This window comes from Papaver somniferum, chromosome 3 (genome assembly GCF_003573695.1).
Source record: "Papaver somniferum cultivar HN1 chromosome 3, ASM357369v1, whole genome shotgun sequence".
NCBI classification, from domain to species: domain Eukaryota; kingdom Viridiplantae; phylum Streptophyta; class Magnoliopsida; order Ranunculales; family Papaveraceae; genus Papaver; species Papaver somniferum.
Window position 1 is genome coordinate 28151928 of NC_039360.1, and position 2278 is coordinate 28154205.

Consider the following 2278-nt stretch of genomic DNA (forward strand, 5'->3'; position numbering starts at 1 on the left):
CACATCCCTGCCAAGAAAAGATATAGAAGGAATAAAATTGTTTCAATCCAACAAGAAGATGACTCTTGGCTACATAACAGTAATGAGATAGCCCTCTGCTTTACCAATCATTTTTCTACTATGGCTACTGCTGAACCTATAACCATCAATCAATCCCTCATAAATCTCATCCCCACCACTATCGCCAACACTGAGAATAATAATCTTTTAAGGATCCCTCATGCAGTGGAAATCAAAGATATTCTATTTAGTATGCCAGGGAATAAGGCTCCAGGTCCAAATGGCTTCCCACCAATTTTTTTCCAAGCTAACTGGGAAGTTGTAGGTGAAGACATCATCAACATGGTCCAAAACTTCTTCACATCTGGTTATCTTCTTAAAGAGATGAATTCTACTTTCATTTCTCTCATCCCAAAAACTGAGAATCCAACTACACCATCTCAATTCAGACCTATATCCTTATGTAATACCACTTACAAAATCATATCCAAACTTCTTGCTCAAAGACTCAAATATCTTCTACCCAAACTTATATCCCCACTTTAATCTGCTTTTATACATGGCAGACAAATCTCTGACAACATAGCCATAACTCATGAACTTATACACCATATGAACACCAGAAAATGGAAAAAATGAGCTAATGGAACTATGCACATTAAGATTGATATGGACAAAGCCTTTGGTAGGGTCAACTTGGAATCTCTTATCAAAGTTATGACCCAAATGGGATTCAGCACTCAATGGTGCAACCTAATTCATCAATTCATCTCCACCACCAACCTTGTTGTGCTGGTTAATAGTTCTCCTGGAAATTTCTTCAAACCAACAAGAGGACTCAGACAAGGAAATCCCCTTTCACCTTACCTATTATTATTCTGCATGGAGACCCTCTCTAGATACCTGATATATGCAGAATCACAAGGCCTTATACATGGAACAAAAATCTGGAATGAAGCTCCTACCATTAATCACCTTCTCTTTGCAGATGACTGCATGATTTTCTGCAAAGCTAATATGGAAGAATGTAACAATCTAATCAACATTTTCCAAGATTTTGGTCAATCCTGTGGACAGTTGATCAATTTTGCTAAATCGGGAATCTTCTTCAGCAAGAACACTGATCCGGACATTGCAGACAACATAAGTGATGTCATGCATGTTCAAAGGATCAACATTACAGATAAATACTTGGGCTCCCCTCTCTTCACCAATAGAAGCAAAGTTCAAACCTTCAAGCCTTGTGTAGATAAATTAAAACACAGACTTGCTGGTTGGAAAACTAATTTATCAACAGCTGGAAAAGTTACTATGATCCAAACTGTCACCTCAACCCTCAGCATTTACCAAATGAACTGCTTCAATATCACAAATGACACCTGTAAAGAGATACATGTTATACAAAGGGACTTCTTCTGGAACAAAGAGAAAGATAAATCTAAAGGCTTATTTTACATTGCATGGGATACTGTCAACAAACCAAAGGATCTAGGGGGATTGGGATTCAGAAATATGGAATATTTCAGTATAGCTATGATATCAAAAATTGCATGGAGATTAATTGAAGAACCAAACTCTCTCTTGAGAAGCATTATGAAGGCCTCTCATTATCCAAATCAAGAAGTTATCAGAATGGATACCAAGCCTAAGAATACTGATTCTTGGATATGGAAACAAATCCTCGAAGTCATCTCTTGCATTAAAAATATTACATCTGGAAGATAAGGGATGGCACTAATATTCACATTTGGGAGGATATATGGATTGATAACCTACCTGACATAATACAAAAATCCCCTCAATTCCCTTCAAGCCTCAAAACAATCAATCAACTATTCAATACCCATGGGGAGTGGGACACAGATATCCTAACTCTCTGGTTTACTCAGGATATTCAAAACCTCATTATCCAGACACACCATAACCCTAATTTTGAAGACACTATACGGTGGAGCTTAACTCATACAAGGAAATTTACTGTCAATTCCCTATATGACAAGCAAATTAATGATACATATGCTAATGATACTCTCATATCTCCTTGGAAGGAAATATGGAAACTTGACACTACCCCAGCTATTCAACTATCCACATGGAAGTGTACGCATGGCATTCTCCCAACCAATGGCAAGTCATCTAGCATCTTGAACTACATTTACCCCATATGCACCTTCTGCAAGAATGCCCCTGAAGACATCACTCATGTTCTCTTGGCCTGCCCAGCTGCCTCCGATGTTTGGGCAAAACTTTTTGGGGAGAATCATCAACTTTTTACTGC

General features: G+C 38.0%; 1 protein-coding gene across 1 annotated transcript; it reads left to right on the forward strand.

Annotated features, from left to right (window-relative positions):
• Nucleotides 1-651: 651 nt before the first annotated feature.
• On the forward strand, nt 652-1725 carry LOC113359205. The gene has a single exon (XM_026602878.1). The coding sequence runs from the start codon at nt 652-654 to the stop codon at nt 1723-1725; it is 1074 nt and encodes a 357-aa protein (XP_026458663.1).
• The last annotated feature ends 553 nt before the right edge of the window (nt 1726-2278 follow it).

Bases quoted from the DNA above. Each gene is read 5' to 3' on its own strand.
- LOC113359205 (XM_026602878.1), top strand. From the start codon at position 652: ATGCACATTAAGATTGATATGGACAAAGCCTTTGGTAGGGTCAACTTG.